The 16936-nt window shown below is 46.7% G+C and overlaps 1 protein-coding gene across 1 annotated transcript in view; it reads right to left on the bottom strand.

Moving 5' to 3' along the window:
• The window catches only part of LOC109876410 (neogenin), a 135250-nt gene that overhangs the window by 16104 nt on the left and 102210 nt on the right, over window positions 1–16936 (bottom strand). Inside the window, exon 3 of the mRNA XM_031812834.1 lies at window positions 5634–5909. Within this exon, the coding sequence (XP_031668694.1) occupies window positions 5634–5909 (276 nt within the window). The remainder of the gene's footprint in view (window positions 1–5633; window positions 5910–16936) is intronic.

Here is a 16936-nt window from a genome sequence, read left to right on the forward strand (position 1 = left end):
GGACTCGTTGAAGTCTGACTTACCACCTCTAATATCTTCTCTGCGCTGCCTGACAGACCCCAGCCTTTAACAACTCCCGTCAGGGAGCTCCCCTCTCAGTACTCCATCAGAGAGCTCCCCTCTCAGTACTCCATCAGAGAGCTCCCCTCTCAGTACTCCATCAGAGAGCTCCCCTCTCAGTACTCCATCAGAGAGCTCCCCTCTCAGTACTCCATCAGAGAGCTCCCCTCTCAGTACTCCATCAGAGAGCTCCCCTCTCAGTACTCCATCAGAGAGCTCCCCTCTCAGTACTCCATCAGAGAGCTCCCCTCTCAGTACTCCATCAGAGAGCTCCCCTCTCAGTACTCCATCAGAGAGCTCCCCTCTCAGTACTCCATCAGAGAGCTCCCCTCTCAGTACTCCATCAGAGAGCTCCCCTCTCAGTACTCCATCAGAGAGCTCCCCTCTCAGTACTCCATCAGAGAGCTCCCCTCTCAGTACTCCATCAGAGAGCTCCCCTCTCAGTACTCCATCAGAGAGCTCCCCTCTCAGTACTCCATCAGAGAGCTCCCCTCTCAGTACTCCATCAGAGAGCTCCCCTCTCAGTACTCCATCAGAGAGCTCCCCTCTCAGTACTCCATCAGAGAGCTCCCCTCTCAGTACTCCATCAGAGAGCTCCCCTCTCAGTACTCCATCAGAGAGCTCCCCTCTCAGTACTCCATCAGAGAGCTCCCCTCTCAGTACTCCATCAGAGAGCTCCCCTCTCAGTACTCCATCAGAGAGCTCCCCTCTCAGTACTCCATCAGAGAGCTCCCCTCTCAGTACTCCATCAGAGAGCTACCCTCTCAGTACTCCATCAGAGAGCTACCCTCTCAGTACTCCATCAGAGAGCTACCCTCTCAGTACTCCATCAGAGAGCTACCCTCTCAGTACTCCATCAGAGAGCTACCCTCTCAGTACTCCATCAGAGAGCTACCCTCTCAGTACTCCATCAGAGAGCTACCCTCTCAGTACTCCATCAGAGAGCTACCCTCTCAGTACTCCATCAGAGAGCTACCCTCTCAGTACTCCATCAGAGAGCTACCCTCTCAGTACTCCATCAGAGAGCTACCCTCTCAGTACTCCATCAGAGAGCTACCCTCTCAGTACTCCATCAGAGAGCTACCCTCTCAGTACTCCATCAGAGAGCTACCCTCTCAGTACTCCATCAGAGAGCTACCCTCTCAGTACTCCATCAGAGAGCTACCCTCTCAGTACTCCATCAGAGAGCTCCCCTCTCAGTACTCCATCAGAGAGCTCCCCTCTCAGTACTCCATCAGAGAGCTCCCCTCTCAGTACTCCATCAGAGAGCTCCCCTCTCAGTACTCCATCAGAGAGCTCCCCTCTCAGTACTCCATCAGAGAGCTCCCCTCTCAGTACTCCATCAGAGAGCTACCCTCTCAGTACTCCATCAGAGAGCTACCCTCTCAGTACTCCATCAGAGAGCTACCCTCTCAGTACTCCATCAGAGAGCTACCCTCTCAGTACTCCATCAGAGAGCTACCCTCTCAGTACTCCATCAGAGAGCTACCCTCTCAGTACTCCATCAGAGAGCTACCCTCTCAGTACTCCATCAGAGAGCTACCCTCTCAGTACTCCATCAGAGAGCTACCCTCTCAGTACTCCATCAGAGAGCTACCCTCTCAGTACTCCATCAGAGAGCTACCCTCTCAGTACTCCATCAGAGAGCTACCCTCTCAGTACTCCATCAGAGAGCTACCCTCTCAGTACTCCATCAGGGAACAAGTTCTGGGGGTTGAAGCTGTGACAGTGGAATTCAGCCCCTTTGAGTGGAGATTGAGCTACAGTTCCCTCTGATAAGCCCACTGGGGGCTCTCTCTCGCCGTGTGTGTGTCTCTCTCTCGCCGTGTGTGTGTCTCTCTCTCGCCGTGTGTGTGTCTCTCTCTCGCCGTGTGTGTGTCTCTCTCTCGCCGTGTGTGTGTCTCTCTCTCGCCGTGTGTGTGTCTCTCTCTCGCCGTGTGTGTGTCTCTCTCTCGCCGTGTGTGTGTCTCTCTCTCGCCGTGTGTGTGTCTCTCTCTCGCCGTGTGTGTGTCTCTCTCTCGCCGTGTGTGTGTCTCTCTCTCGCCGTGTGTGTGTCTCTCTCTCGCCGTGTGTGTGTCTCTCTCTCAATTCAAGGGGCTTTATTGGCATGGGAAACACATTAACATTGCCAAAGTAAGTGGAGTAGATAAATGTACAAAAGTGGAATAAACAATCAAAAAAATGAACAGTAAACATTACACTCACAGAAGTTCCCAAAGAATAAAGACATTACAAATGTCATATTGTGGATATACACAGTGTTGTAACGATGTACAAATGGTTAAAGTACAAAACAAAAACTAAATAAGCATATATATGTGTTGTATTTACAACGGTGTTTGTTCTTCACTGGTTGACCTTTTGGGCTCCCGAGTGGTGCAAGACTTTTGCGGGTTTGTTTTCAAATTCTTTGTGAATCTGTAATCGGAAGGAAATATGTCTCTCTAATATGGTCATACATTGGGCAGGAGGTTAGGAAGTACAGCTCAGTTTCCACCTCAATTTGTGGGCAGTGAGCACATAGCCTGTCTTCTCTTGAGAGCCATGTCTGCCTACGGCGGCCTTTCTCAATAGCAAGGCTATGCTCACTGAGTCTGTACATAGTCAAAGCTTTCCTTAAGTTTGGGTCAGTCACAGTGGTCAGGTATTCTGCCACCGTGTACTCTCTGTTTAGGGCCAAATAGCATTCTAGTTTGCTCAGTTTTTTTGTTAATTATTTCCAATATGTCAAGTAATTATCTTTTTCTTTTCTCATGATTTGCTTGGGTCTAATTGTGCTGCTGTCCTGGGGCTCTGTGGCGTGTGTTTGTGTTTGTGAACAGAGCCCCAGGACCAGCTTGCTTAGGGGACTCTTCTCCAGGTTCATCTCTCTGTAGGTGATGGCTTTGTTATGGAAGGTTTGGGAATCGCTTCCTTTTAGGTGGTTGTAGAATTTAACGGCACTTTTCTTGATTTTGATAATTAGTGGGTATCGGCCTAATTCTGTTCTGCATGCATTATTTGGTGTTCTACGTTGTACATGGAGGATATTCTCTCTCTCTCTCTCCATGAGGCCGGGTCAAATGTGTTCATGCTGGAGGTAAATGACTTGAGTGGAGGAGTGGTACACCATGTACAAGTCTCTCAGTGTGTTCAACTGGCAGTAATGTCTGACCACGAGGGGTCTGCTCCAAGTATCGGCCACTAGTAGTCTACAGACATAGCAGCGGGAAGTAGTTTGGGCGGGGGACATGGATGCAGATTATTTGTTGTGCCCGAGCTGAAGATGTCTATAATCGGGGTGCTTATACAGGACTAGTAAAGGCCCACTGCACTTCTTTTGGGATTGTTTTATTTTTATTATTGTATTTGAGTGTTTACCAGTTGAGTCTGATAACAGTTAATATGATAATACTTGTGGAATATAAAAATACTTGCTTGATACGTTTTACAGTTTCTTGAAATACTTTGCAAATGCAACTTATTTCTATGTGAAAACTGGAACGGTCGATTCATTCCTGTTCCATGTTAGTAGAGACTCTTATCCACAGCAACTAATAGTAGTGAGCACATACATTTTATACTGGTCCCCTGTGGGAATCAAACCCACAACCATAGTACTGCAGACACCATGTTCTACCAGATACAACCATAGTACTGCAGACACCATGCTCTACCAGATACAACCATAGTACTGCAGACACCATGCTCTACCAGATACAACCATAGTACTGCAGACACCATGTTCTACCAGATACAACCATAGTACTGCAGACACCATGCTCTACCAGATACAACCATAGCACTGCAGACACCATGCTCTACCAGATACAACCATAGTACTACAGACACCATGCTCTACCAGATACAACCACAGTACTGCAGACACCATGCTCTACCAGATACAACCATAGCACTGCAGACACCATGCTCTACCAGATACAACCATAGTACTACAAACACCATGCTCTACCAGATACAACCACAGTACTGCAGACACCATGCTCTACCAGATACAACCATAGCACTGCAGACACCATGCTCTACCAGATACAACCATACTACAGACACCATGCTCTACCAGATACAACCGTAGTACTGCAGACACCATGCTCTACCAGATACAACCACAGCACTGCAGACACCATGCTCTACCAGATACAACCATAGTACTACAGACACCATGCTCTACCAGATACAACCATAGCACTACAGACACCATGTTCTACCAGATACAACCATAGCACTGCAGACACCATGCTCTACCAGATACAACCATAGTACTACAGACACCATGCTCTACCAGATACAACCATAGTACTGTAGACACCATAGTACTGTAGACACCATGTTCTACCAGATACAACCATAGTACTACAGACATCATGTTCTACCAGATACAACCACAGTACTACAGACACCATGCTCTACCAGATACAACCATAGTACTGTAGACACCATGTTCTACTAGATACAACCATAGTACTACAGACACCATGTTCTACCAGATACAACCATAGTACTGTAGACACCATGTTCTACCAGATACAACCATAGTACTACAGACACCATGTTCTACCAGATACAACCACAGTACTACAGACACCATGCTCTACCAGATACAACCATAGTACTGTAGACACCATGTTCTACCAGATACAACCATAGTACTACAGACACCATGTTCTACCAGATACAACCATAGTACTGTAGACACCATGCTCTACCAGATACAACCATAGTACTGCAGACACCATGCTCTACCAGATACAACCATAGTACTACAGACACCATAGTACTGTAGACACCATGTTCTACCAGATACAACCATAGTACTGTAGACACCATGCTCTACCAGATACAACCACAGCACTACAGACACCATGTTCTACCAGATACAACCATAGCACTGCAGACACCATGCTCTACCAGATACAACCATAGCACTGCAGACACCATGTTCTACCAGATACAACCACAGCACTACAGACACCATGTTCTACCAGATACAACCACAGCACTACAGACACCATGCTCTACCAGATACAACCACAGTACTGCAGACACCATGCTCTACCAGATACAACCACAGCACTACAGACACCATGCTCTACCAGCATGGTATCTGACAATTCCAACGATTGAATGCTGTAAGATACCGTTCTTAATTCTAAACTGGGTGGTTCGATCTCTGAACGCTGATTGGCTGAAAGCCGTGGTATATCAGATCGTATACCATGGGAATGACAAAATCATCTTTTACTTGACTTTGGTAACCAGTTTATAATAGCAATAAGGCACCTCGGGGGTTTGTGATATATGGCCAATATACCATGGCTAATGGCTGTATCCAGGCACTCCACGTTGCGTCTTGCATAAGAACAGCCCTTAGCCGTGGTATATTGGCCGTATACCACATCCCCTAAGGCCTTATTGCTTAATTATACAACTACTGTACCTTTTCTTTCCTCTGCCAAAGCAGAGATGCTGAAGAAAGGTTATTGCACACACTACAGATGTCTAGATCGGTCCTTATATAGTATCTATAGTATTACCTGGCAGTATGTAGAGCTATATAGTATCTATAGTATTACCTGGCAGTATTGTGAGCTGGGCCTCTTCACTGGTCTTGGCGGGCCCAGCGTTCTCCACCATGCAGCGGTAGAGCCCAGCGTCGGCCTCCGAAGCGTTGCTCACCACCAGGGCTCCGTTGGGTAGCTGCACCAGCCTAGAGCTCAGCTCCAGGGGCTCACGCTCACGCTCCCACCGGGCTAAAGGCACCAGGTCTGGGTTGACATCGCAGGCCAGAACCTGGCTGTCTCCCAGGCGTATGCTGGCTGCTTCAGGCTGGCTGGAGAACCGGGGCATACCTGGGGAGGAAGAGGGAGGAGGGTTGGTGTTAAAAGTTCATGTTTTTCATTTCTGTTCTGCTGTTGCATTGATGACACATAAGCATGTTTGAGTTGAGGAGAGCAGGAGAGCGAGAGGAGGAGAGCGAGAGAGAGGAGAGGAGAGCGAGAGAGAGGAGAGCGAGAGGAGAGCGAGAGAGAGGAGGAGAGCGAGAGAGGAGAGCACAAGGAGACAGATCAAAAGAGGCTTGAGTTCTGCCAGTATGCTACTGCCTCCAGCTACACAGCTGTACAACCAGTTTCATGTGTTTCATCAGGAAATATGCCTATGTATCTGTGTACGAGTGGGCCTGGTCTCAAATCAGATAGAAATGGGACAGAAATACATTTTTCCAAATCCGATCCATTCCTAATCCATGTGTAAGAGGTAATAACCCCAGCCTGAACTACTCCTGGCTGTGATCCACAGTGTAAAGTAATGCATTTATCCCTGACAGAACGCTCCAGAACCCAGGGAAGCTCATTTGCTGTAGTGAGAAAAGATTTTGCAACACTAATTAAAAAGCTGAATCCACAGGCTGTTTGTGTTCCTCTCCCTACTTTCATCTGTGATAATTATTTCCCGCATTTAAAGCCATTGATCTGAAACCTCGGTCTATGCCGAGCGGCGTATGTCAAGAAACGACACGGTGACAACATTTTATTTTGAAAGAAACCCTGACCGAAATGGAAACACGGTGCAAGTATACTATAATATAGAAGTTAAACGATCTGGTCTTTAAAAACATTGGGCCACTTCACACACACAAAAAAATGGGGGAAGAATTCAATGTGAGGGCTGTTAATGTGATGGTGGCCTGTGTGAATGTTTTGGTTGGCCGAGCTGTTTCCCTGGTGATGCGGAGTCAGTGGTTGTTGTTTGTTCTGGCTCGGTTGAAGCTGTGTGTCCGCAGACAGGAAGAAGTGTTGAAGCTGTGTGTGTGTCTGTCTCTCTCTCTCTCTCTCTCTCTCTCTCTACAGGCTTTGGGCTCCCCTCTCAGGGGGTTGGGGTGAGGGAGGTGAGAGAGTGACAGCTCTGGAATATATCCCACTTCAGAGAAGGCTGAGAGCCGAGACCCCCGGGCACCACATCGCTTCTAACTGTTGGTGTGTGAGAGATGAAGCAACAACACATAAACAAACACCTCCATAGTGGTGTCGTCATACATACACAAAACAGCCTGGTTTCTATGCTCTCTGTATTACTGTATAAGACAGACAAAGTCCAACACTGCAGATTTCTCCACTACACATTCACTCTCACAGTTAAAGTCCACATAGAACCTCAAAGGCCTCTGAGTTGATGTGGCTGCAGTGACAGAGAATCCATCCTATATGTCTGCCTATCGGGTAGATTCTGATCTGGAAATGCAGCACTGTGTTCGGTACAGGACATTCTAGGCAGCGGTGAACCGTCAAATACAACCTTGAAAACAATGCCTGAAAGGTGACCTGCCTCCAGATGTGGGATGCATATAGCCTGGCATATACATGGCCGCCCCAGGCCTCACAGCTGCCTGAGGACCCCAGGGACGTCATTAAATAGCTATGTTGGAAAATAGGGAGGAAACTGGGGTTAGTTAGGACGGAACGTCAACAGAGGGAGGGAAAGAACAGAACCTGTACTATATTGTCCATTTAATGGAAACGAAAGGAGACACTATCACAATACCCAACCTCACACACAGGTGGGAGGTGTACTTTATCAGCCTGGCTGACTGGCTGGATGACTGGCTGCCTGGATGACTGACTGACCAGTGCCCTGAGCATCTTCTCCATGCTCTTCACTTTGTATTTAGGCCCTGGAGCTACAGTGGTGGCCTCCCTGTTGCCACAGTGGTGGCCTCCCTTTCCTGTTGCCACAGTGGTGTCCTCCCTTTCCTGTTGCCACAGTGGTGGCCTCCCTTTCCTGTTGCCACAGTGGTGGCCTCCCTTTCCTGTTGCCACAGTGGTGGCCTCCCTTTCCTGTTGCCACAGTGGTGGCCTCCCTTTCCTGTTGACACAGTGGTGGCCTCCCTTTCCTGTTGACACAGTGGTGGCCTCCCTTTCCTGTTGACACAGTGGTGGCCTCCCTTTCCTGTTGACACAGTGGTGGCCTCCCTTTCCTGTTGACACAGTGGTGGCCTCCCTTTCCTGTTGCCACAGTGGTGGCCTCCCTTTCCTGTTGCCACAGTGGTGGCCTCCCTTTCCTGTTGCCACAGTGGTGGCCTCCCTTTCCTGTTGCCACAGTGGTGGCCTCCCTTTCCTGTTGCCTCAGATCTACAGTGGACCTTTGGTGAGTTCATCGATTTGGGTGTGTGTGTGTGTGTGTGTGTGTGTGTTATAGACAGGAGATTCTAAAGCAAACACTAAATTAATCACAATTCTCCCATTTAATCGACAGGGTGGCTTCTGATTTTCCAGCCGCCTGCCAGACGGTATCTATCACTGCTGCGCCGACGATCTTTACTCTTATTAACACTGAGTGATGAGATAGGCCCATATCAACTCAGAGCAATAGAGTTTTAAGTGTTTGATATGCAGTGCGAATGCAGGGCAGCTTCCCCTGTAGGTCTGTGGTGTACGGAGCTGCAATTAAAAAACCTATTCCACTCAGACTGCAAACCACATACTTAACAAATGTCATTTTTGGAGCTCAAGTCAAACTACCAGGGAAGATGACTAAGAAATCTGCTTAATCTTGCGTCATTCCCTGATCTAAAAACCTACATTACCTGCATTTGTTGGTAGTAAAAGTAATGATCATTCTGGAGATTAGTGAAACAGCACGGTGTCTGCTTTAAGCACGATACCCGTGAAAAGACAGAGGATCTCCCCACCTCTGAGCAAACTGAGCATCACACAATGTGGCTCCTACCATTTTAATTGAAAGCAGGTCTAGAATCAGTAAAGAGAGCTTAACGGAATATGCAGGCTTTAGGGATTTTGTATACTCGATTCAACAGAATTAGACTTTTTAGAAGCACACACACACACACACACACACACACACACACACACACACAGCTTTAGGAATCTCTCCAATGAAATTCAACAGAATTAGTCTCTTTACGGGAGAAAATAGCTGGCGTTCTCCTTTTGACCAGGAGACATTCCTGGAGAGTTAGTCATGCCTGTTTTTCCAGCCCGTTAAGATCAAGTTTCTTTCTCGAAATGAGGGGGGCAGAAGAAGAAAATAAACGTTTTTGGGAATTGCCCACCGTTTGGAAGTTTGTACCTCATACACGGCTATTGAGTTTCAGCAGCGCAGGACTGGTTCTCTAACGGGTGTTATATCCGTCTCCCTGTCCGGTCCTGTCAATGCCAATCATCCAAGAGCAATAGCTGGCCAGTGTTTGTAACAGTGGTGTGGATGGGGCAGGGAGACAAATGCCCCGAGGCACTGGAACTCAGATGAACATTTTGGGAGAGTCTGTTCCTTAATAGTTCAACTTAAAATGATAAATAAAATAAACTAGTTTTTACAGGAAACGTGCCATTGAAATCAAGACCCCTAATGAATCCTCAATTAAGTGACTTGTGACAAACGTACTGGTGCTACCACCCCATAGCATGCCCCTTCTCTCAGGTACACTCTCACACACTGGCTGAACACACCAACAGAACAATCCTTCTTATTGGTCGGGCGTTTGATCCATTCCACCGGGGCACACACAGCGAGACAGAGTCCGCCGGTTCAGAGCATCAAGCCGTGATTTGATAGGATGACCCTGGTCACTGCGGGGGATATTGTCAACACCCTACCCAATAGGAAGACTTAGAACAGTGTGAAGACATGTGATCGATCAGACGTTTGTCTGTGCTAGACTGAGTGATATTGAAGACGCAGCATCATGCTGCTAATGGGGATAATATGCCATGTGTGGGTTATGGTGGGTGTCGCGGCACGTACATTTTGCTGCAGGGATATTTACCTTTGTATTTAAAATGGCATCTAGGCATCCATAGCCTATTGTTTCTTCAATTCTATGGTCCGTAGCCAATCCCAGCCATGATCCCTTGAGGCCATATTGCCGTATAAGAGGTCATTCATTCACTTATTCAAGGTTTTAGGACGTCGCTGAGAAGGTTCGTAATCAGGTTCATAATCCTTCCTCTGTTACAATGACTCAGTCAGTCTCTCAACGGTGAGTTCTTTAAAGGCCCGAGGAGGAGGCAGGTAGGCAGGTTTTAAAACACTGATTCACACAATCACAAGCAGCAGATAGACTCATGTTTTCATCCATTTTGTGGCTGTTTACAAAGTGTCGGAGAAGAATTTACAGAAGCTGTTAAGCAATGGTATGAGAAAATAAATCTGTCCCTGGGAAAGTGACAGTACTGTACCTCAGAACCTCTGGGTTGGTAGGAAACACCAATGGCGCTCTGTGGGAGGTCAGGGCTCACATGACGAGGAAAAGGGGGAGGAATCGTCTTCCCGGGCAATATAAATAACCAGCGACCGTTCCGCAAGACAATCGCTTACATTTCCCCCCGCTTTGGCTGTCAAACATTCATTGCCTTGTTACGTAAATCCAAACACAGCAGTCTCCCTCCGAATCAAAGGCGGCCATTTTGTTCCAGTGTTTTTCTCTATTAAATGAGTTAAGGAGACGAGAGCCGAGCTGCGTGTGTGGGCCATGCTAGCCAGAATCCTTGGGACGTCACACTGATGTCACCCCATTGACGTTGACATTTAAAATGGTTAACGGTTAAAGTTGGGGATAGGTAAGGGTTAAGGTTTCAGGTAGTGACGTCCCAAGGATACTAAATAGCACTAAAAGTGTGTGTCTGATGTGACCCAGTTCACTGGTGAGTTCAGAGCCTTAAGAGGCGGTGCATATTGCATGACTCCAAAACAGGACGATGAATACTTTATACAGTAGGGAGATGAAGACAGCTACGTGCTTGTCTGGCTATCATCCGCATGAGGAAGAGATGCCGTTTACACCAGATAGGTTTGTCAACAAATGCATCCTTCCAATCACAAATGAGTTACAGGTCTGACATCATTGAATGGCTGAAGACATTGGTAGAAAGTCGTTCACCTACCCAATTCTGTAGTGAGGGAAATATACCACCTGCAGTGCCTTAGGAAAGTATTTACACATTATGTTACGTCGCAGCTCTATTCTAAAATGGATGAAATACATACTTATCCTTGGCCATCTACACACCCCATAATGGAAAAGCAAAAATAGGTTTTGAAATGTTTGATTTATTTTTTAAAACAATCAAAAACAGAAATAGCTTATTTACATAAGTATTCAGACCCTTTGCTCTGAGACTCAAAGTTGAACTCGGGTGCATCCTGTTTCCATTGATCATCCTTGGAATGTTTCTACAACTTAATTGGAGTCCACCTGTGATAAACACAATTGATTGGACATTATTTGTAAAGGCAGACACCTGTCTATATAAAAGGTCCCACAGTTGACAGTGCAGGTCAGAGCAAAAACCAAGCCATGCCGTCAAAGGAATTGTCCCTAGAGCTCCGAGACAGGATTGTGTCGAGGCACAGATCTGGGGAAGGGTACCAAAACGTTTCTGCAGCATTGAAGGACCAAGAACACAGTGGCCTCCATCATTCTTAAATGGGTCTGAATACTGAATGCTTAAATGTGATATCAGTTTTTTGCTTTGTCATTATGGGGTATTGTGTGTATATTGATGATAAAAAAATAAACTATTTAATCCATTTTAGAATAAGGCTGTAACGTAACAAAGTGGAAAAGGTTCTGGGGTCGAAATACTTCCGAAGGCCCTTTATATCTAAAGGAAATCTACAGCATCCTGAAAAGCTGTTTTCTTGGGGCTCCTCCGTAACCAGTTCTCAGTGCAGCCAACCCCTGAGAGGGGGCTGTTCTGGACAGCGTCTTATGACCAGTGAAAACACTGAATTAATCTAATAAAGTAGCAGCTGAGGTACTTTGTCATACTACACAAACACCTGACAAACTGTCACATTGAGAACATTATGCGATGAACAGTCTGGCAGCATCTTCACGACAGATTTATCTTGTTAAAAAAAAAGTGGAAGGGATTTCGAAAGCGTCATATCTTTCATGAAGATGCAACACCATGTCTTGTGATGCCAATCTAGAGACATTACACCAATGTTATCTAGACAGGGTAATTGGCATCAAGCCTGACACGGAATCGACAGAGAACCCCTACTAAAACACACAAGGCTATTATTGTACGTGTGTAGAGGAGAGGTTAATTGTATCCACCTGCACGTGTCCTTTAGAAGTGTGAGGTGACAGTGTTTTGTGTCTGAGCTGTCACAATCACACCTAACACAATGCTAGCCTACATACACAAATTGACAGAGGAAACCAAAATGGCCTCTACTGATACCCTATGAAAAGGGGGATATTGAAGCATGAGAAAGGCCATACACCAATCATAGAGCTGGCATCAACCCATTAAAACCTATAGAACCACAAACAGGTTGTGTTTCCTGACTGTCAGTTCAGTCCTAAAAACATGGGAGCCGTCACACATCACAACCCTTCTATAGACTGAACACTCCATAAGTAAGAGACAGAAGATGGATGGCTGACACTGCGGAGGAGGCGCAGCTTCAGACGGGGTAGTTATTTTATCTATTGGACTGGAAATACCAATTCAGGGTGCTGACAGTGACAAGAAAGAGTACACTCTGGGCCTGTAACCAATCTCAGCCCTGAGAAAATACAAGACAACCATAAGACAACCATGGTATTTCAGGTCAGATGACGATCACACATTCTGACTGAATACCAAACAGACTGAAAGACAATGACACCCATTCAACCATTTGGATTGAATTTGAGGAAGTCGGGCTGGTCACTGTACACAAACCACAGCCCTAAATTAACATATAGAGTTTGCGCAGCGTCAAGTTGAGAACGCTTCTCACCAGAGGGGTTGACAGGAACAACCTGGCTTGTGTGCAGGTGGCCAGAAATCAATGGCGTCTTCACATAGCTGCTGTTAGAAATATCTCCCTGGGACAAGAGACTAAGTGAGCCGTTAAACCGCTTCAGGTGCTGCCCAGATGTTGGAGCTACGTCGAGTTCATAAACATTTAGGAGGGCTGTGTTAGGGTGTGCGCGTGTGTGGCGTGTTGGGCCAGAGGCCCAGCTGCCTTGAGTCTCAGAATAGGAGCTTCTAAGCGGAGAGTCACATCGTGTTTACAAAGCCTCTCAGTCTTCAGAGAAGTGTTCATACCAAAGGGCTCAGGAAAATTAATTTAGACATAAATCAGGCTTGCTGGGTCAGTGCGAGACGTAACGTAGAAACAGTTAGCATGACGGCTAATTTACCACACAGAGCTACCTTGATGGGCAACATTGCTTAGAATTGGTTGGTTGGTTGGCACGCTGGTTGGTTGGTTGGCACGCTGGTTGGTTGGTTGGCACGCTGGTTGGTTGGTTGGCTGGCACGCTGGTTGGTTGGTTGGCACACTGGTGGGTTGGTTGGTTGGTTGGCACACTGGTTGGTTGGCACACTGGTGGGTTGGTTGGTTGGTTGGCACACTGGTGGGATGGTTGGTTGGCACACTGGTTGGTGGGTTGGTTGGCACACTGGTTGGTGGGTTGGTTGGCACACTGGTGGGTTGGTTGGCACACTGGTGGGTTGGTTGGCACACTGGTAGCCTGTCAGTGCCTGATGTGGGCCCGGGGGAGGAGGCGCAGCAGGGTGCATGGCACAAAGATTAATTGTTTTGAGAGAAATGTTGCGGATGGTGAAAAGGGACAGGACGGTTGCCATGGGAACATCACACACACACACGTTGTGTGAAGATTTTGTGAGAATTGGCTGGCGTGTAGAATTTCTCATTTGAAATGATTATAGTGGTTTTAATAACACGTGTGGTTTTACAATGAAAAGGTATTAAACACTAACCTCATTAAAAGGTACCATAACATAATGTGTGGGGGAAAACGACTTACATTTCTACATGCTCCAATTGAAGACGGCAATCTATTCACCCATACATCTAGATGGGGTGTCCCGAACCGATGCCTGAGCAGAAGAAATAACCATAAATGTATTGGCCAAGGAGGAGAGGCTATACGGACACGCCTGGTGTCCAAACGATGACGTACGTCGCAGAGCTGAGAGTCGAGTGTGGAGACGAATGGATTGGGTTCAGTCAGACGTCCTGATGAGCCCTTCCCAGGTACTTCACACAGGCTAGATCACAGCAGCAGCATGGTGCTAGTTAAAACTGGTAAAACAAAGTGATGTTAATGTCTATGGGTGAGGGAGAAATAACTTGTAGTATTGGTCACCCACCATCTCCAATTTGTACCATCCCCACTTGATTTTATTTTGGGTAGGATGGGAGCCTACATGAGAAATAACTTGTAATTTTGGTAGTTACCATCTGGATGTCACTATGATGCATAATACAGGTAGCCTAGCGGTTAAGAGCGCTGGGTCAGTAACCGAAAGGTTGCTGGTTCAAATCCCCGATCAGACTAGGTGAAAAATCTGTAGATGTGCCCTTGAGCAAAGCACTTAAACCTAACTGCTCCTGTAAGTCGCTCTGGATAAGAGTGTCTGCTAAATGACGAAAATATAATGAAAATGTCTACACTACTCAATGGGGAGCAGACAACAACATGGAACACAGTGTCCTCCGCTTTCCGCAGGAGGGAGAAGGAAGTAAATAGATAGTGTTACAATATATTGTAGTGATTTTCACTGAAAATGTACATTTAACTTTATGATTTCAAATTCTTTGTCTGCCGAAGTTGGAACTTGGGAGTGTTCAGAACCATTCAGTTTTTAATTGGACTACAAAACTGCCTGTCAACCTGCCTGATATTATCTCCACCATCAGTCTCCTTACTGGCCTGATATTATCTCCACCATCAGGCTACTTCCCTCTCCTTACTGGCTTGATATTATCTCCACCATCAGTCTCCTTACTGGCCTGATATTATCTCCACCATCAGGCTACTTCCCTCTCCTTACTGGCCTGATATTATCTACACCATCAGGCTACTTCCCTCTCCTTACTGGCCTGATATTATCTACACCATCAGGCTACTTCCCTCTCCTTACTGGCCTGATATTATCTCCACCATCAGGCTACTTCCCTCTCCTTACTGGCCTGATATTATCTCCACCATCAGGCTACTTCCCTCTCCTTACTGGCCTGATATTATCTCCACCATCAGACTACTTCCCTCTCCTTACTGGCCTGATATTATCTCCACCATCAGGCTACTTCCCTCTCCTTACTGGCCTGATATTATCTCCACCATCAGACTACTTCCCTCTCCTTACTGGCCTGATATTATCTCCACCATCAGACTACTTCCCTCTCCTTACTGGCCTGATATTATCTCCACCATCAGGCTACTTCCCTCTCCTTACTGGCCTGATATTATCTCCACCATCAGGCTACTTCCCTCTCCTTACTGACCTGATATTATCTCCACCATCAGACTACTTCCCTCTCCTTACTGGCCTGATATTATCTCCACCATCAGACTACTTCCCTCTCCTTACTGGCCTGATATTATCTCCACCATCAGGCTACTCCCCTCTCCTTACTGGCCTGATATTATCTCCACCATCAGGCTACTTCCCTCTCCTTACTGACCTGATATTATCTCCACCATCAGACTACTTCCCTCTCCTTACTGGCCTGATATTATCTCCACCATCAGGCTACTTCCCTCTCCTTACTGGCCTGATATTATCTACACCATCAGACTACTTCCCTCTCCTTACTGGCCTGATATTATCTACACCATCAGGCTACTACTTCCTGGCCAAGGACACGCAAGACAAAATGACTCGTGTCAATCTATGTCCTGCAAGGAATGCAATACCAGGACACAGCACCTTCTCCACACAAACAAAACCTGTCAATACCAGGACACAGCACCTTCTCCACACAAACAAAACCTGTCAATACCAGGACACAGCACCTTCTCCACACAAACAAAACCTGTCAATACCAGGACACAGCACCTTCTCCACACAAACAAAACCTGTCAATACCAGGACACAGCACCTTCTCCACACAAACAAAACCTGTCAATACCAGGACACAGCACCTTCTCCACACAAACAAAACCTGTCAATACCAGGACACAGCACCTTCTCCACACAAACAAAACCTGTCAATACCAGGACACAGCACCTTCTCCACACAAACAAAACCTGTCAATACCAGGACACAGCTCCTTCTCCACACAAACAATACCCGTCAATACCAGGACACAGCACCTTCTCCACACAAACAAAACCTGTCAATACCAGGACACAGCACCTTCTCCACACAAACAAAACCTGTCAATACCAGGACACAGCACCTTCTCCACACAAACAAAACCTGTCAATACCAGGACACAGCACCTTCTCCACACAAACAAAACCTATCAACACCAGTTTGGAACCATCTTGTGTGTGAGCCACGGTGCTGTCTCAGTGGGGGGGTCTCGGCTGACTTCTTTAATTTATACCCGGACAGGTTGATGTAAATGTGCTTCAGGGCGTCCTAATCAACAGACTGGAGACGAGGTATTGTGTATTCATGAAATGTAAATCAACCATTTAAAATGTTTCAAAGCTGGGATTATAGGATGCAGATCCTGATACTGCTTATCTGTGTCTTTTGTTGATGATATGCCTGAAGAGGATGAAGAGGAGTGAGCGAGTGTGTGTGCATCTGTGTGTGCGTCTGTGTGTGTTCAGCCCTGCATGGTTCCTGCCAGTCACCAGCTAAGGTAATGCCCTGTTTCTAGAGGAAAAGCCTGTTTCATTACAGATAACTGAGTTGTATCTGAAACAATGCTGATTACATTAGGGCCCTTAATCGTGTTAAAGTGTCTTATTTTATCCCTCTGAACTTAGCTCATTCATGGCCCATTTGTGCCGACCTTCCCGCAGAGGTTGTTGCCAGGGGAGACCGTGGCGCCGCGGGGAGTGGCTGCTCCCGTTACAAAAGCTCAGGTAAATGTTTTGTCAGGGCAGACTGCAAACCTCTCACTCTCTCTCTTGCCTTGTTTCTTATCACAGAG

The sequence above is a fragment of the Oncorhynchus kisutch genome, unplaced genomic scaffold, assembly GCF_002021735.2.
Source record: "Oncorhynchus kisutch isolate 150728-3 unplaced genomic scaffold, Okis_V2 Okis03b-Okis08b_hom, whole genome shotgun sequence".
In the NCBI taxonomy this organism is placed as follows: Eukaryota; Metazoa; Chordata; class Actinopteri; order Salmoniformes; family Salmonidae; genus Oncorhynchus; species Oncorhynchus kisutch.